This window comes from Buceros rhinoceros, unplaced genomic scaffold, assembly GCF_000710305.1.
Source record: "Buceros rhinoceros silvestris isolate BGI_N320 unplaced genomic scaffold, ASM71030v1 scaffold22514, whole genome shotgun sequence".
Taxonomy (NCBI): Eukaryota; Metazoa; Chordata; class Aves; order Bucerotiformes; family Bucerotidae; genus Buceros; species Buceros rhinoceros.
The window spans coordinates 768-1,641 of NW_010409115.1; the positions used below are offsets into that span (position 1 = coordinate 768).

Genomic DNA, 874 nt, shown 5'->3' on the forward strand with positions numbered 1-874 from the left:
GGGCCGGGGGCAGCCGTACAGCTGCTCAGGTTCAAGGTGCCAGAATGGCAACCCCGGCATCCTGCTGTGCTGGCCTCTGGTTGTGAGGCGGCAGAGAGTGTGACAGGGCAACTTCTGTCTCCCATGGCTTAGGGCTGGGGCGCTCGAAGGATGCCGTGGCCCCAGCGCCCGTGGGCCAGCCAGGACCAGGGGCGTTCCTGAAAGCGGTTTCAGAGGCTTTGAGCCTGGGTCCAGCCGTGGTGATCAGCCCATCGCTCAGCGGCATGTACTCCCTGCCCTTCCTCTTCCAGCACAACCACCTGCTCAAAGCGTATGTGCCCGTGGCACCCATCTGCACCGAGAAATTCACAGTGGAGCAGTACGCCCAGATCAAAGTATGGCCTGGAGGGAGATCGAGGGAGGTCGGGCAGCTGGGAGGGGATGGTGAGGAGGGGACCCTGGCAAAGGAAAGACCAAACAGGCCGGAAACTCTGTTGCCAGTGGAAAAGGAGAATGTGATGGTAAAGGGACGTGACTGTGGGGTCGCAGGAGAGAAAGTGGGAACACTGGGAGGCCTAAGCCTCGTTTTCCCCTTGTTGTGGTGGGCAGGGAAGAAGGGCAAGTGTCTCCTCCCCATATCCTGGTCCCAGGGTGTCCCCAGGAGGGGGTTGCCAGGACGAACAGGAGCCTGGGTGCTGTTGGCAGGCTCAGGGTGTGTTCCCCCTCTGCAGACACCCACACTGATCGTGTATGGGGACCAGGATGCGGAGCTGGGCCAGGTCAGCCTGAACAACCTGCAGCACCTCCCCGAGCACCGGGTGCTGGTGCTGCAGGGCGCCGGACACGCCTGCTACCTGGACAAGCCTGACAAGTGGCACAGGGAGCTCCTGGCCTT

General features: G+C 62.4%; 1 protein-coding gene across 1 annotated transcript in view; it reads left to right on the top strand.

Annotated features, from left to right (window-relative positions):
* Positions 1 to 869, top strand: part of LOC104492570 (alpha/beta hydrolase domain-containing protein 14B-like) — a gene marked incomplete at its 3' end in the record, with an annotated part of 1,499 nt that extends 630 nt beyond the window's left edge. Inside the window, exons 2-3 of the mRNA XM_010135148.1 lie at positions 99 to 374; positions 711 to 869. Of these exons, the coding sequence (XP_010133450.1) occupies positions 99 to 374; positions 711 to 869 (435 nt within the window). The remainder of the gene's footprint in view (positions 1 to 98; positions 375 to 710) is intronic.
* Between the last annotated feature and the right edge of the window lie 5 nt (positions 870 to 874).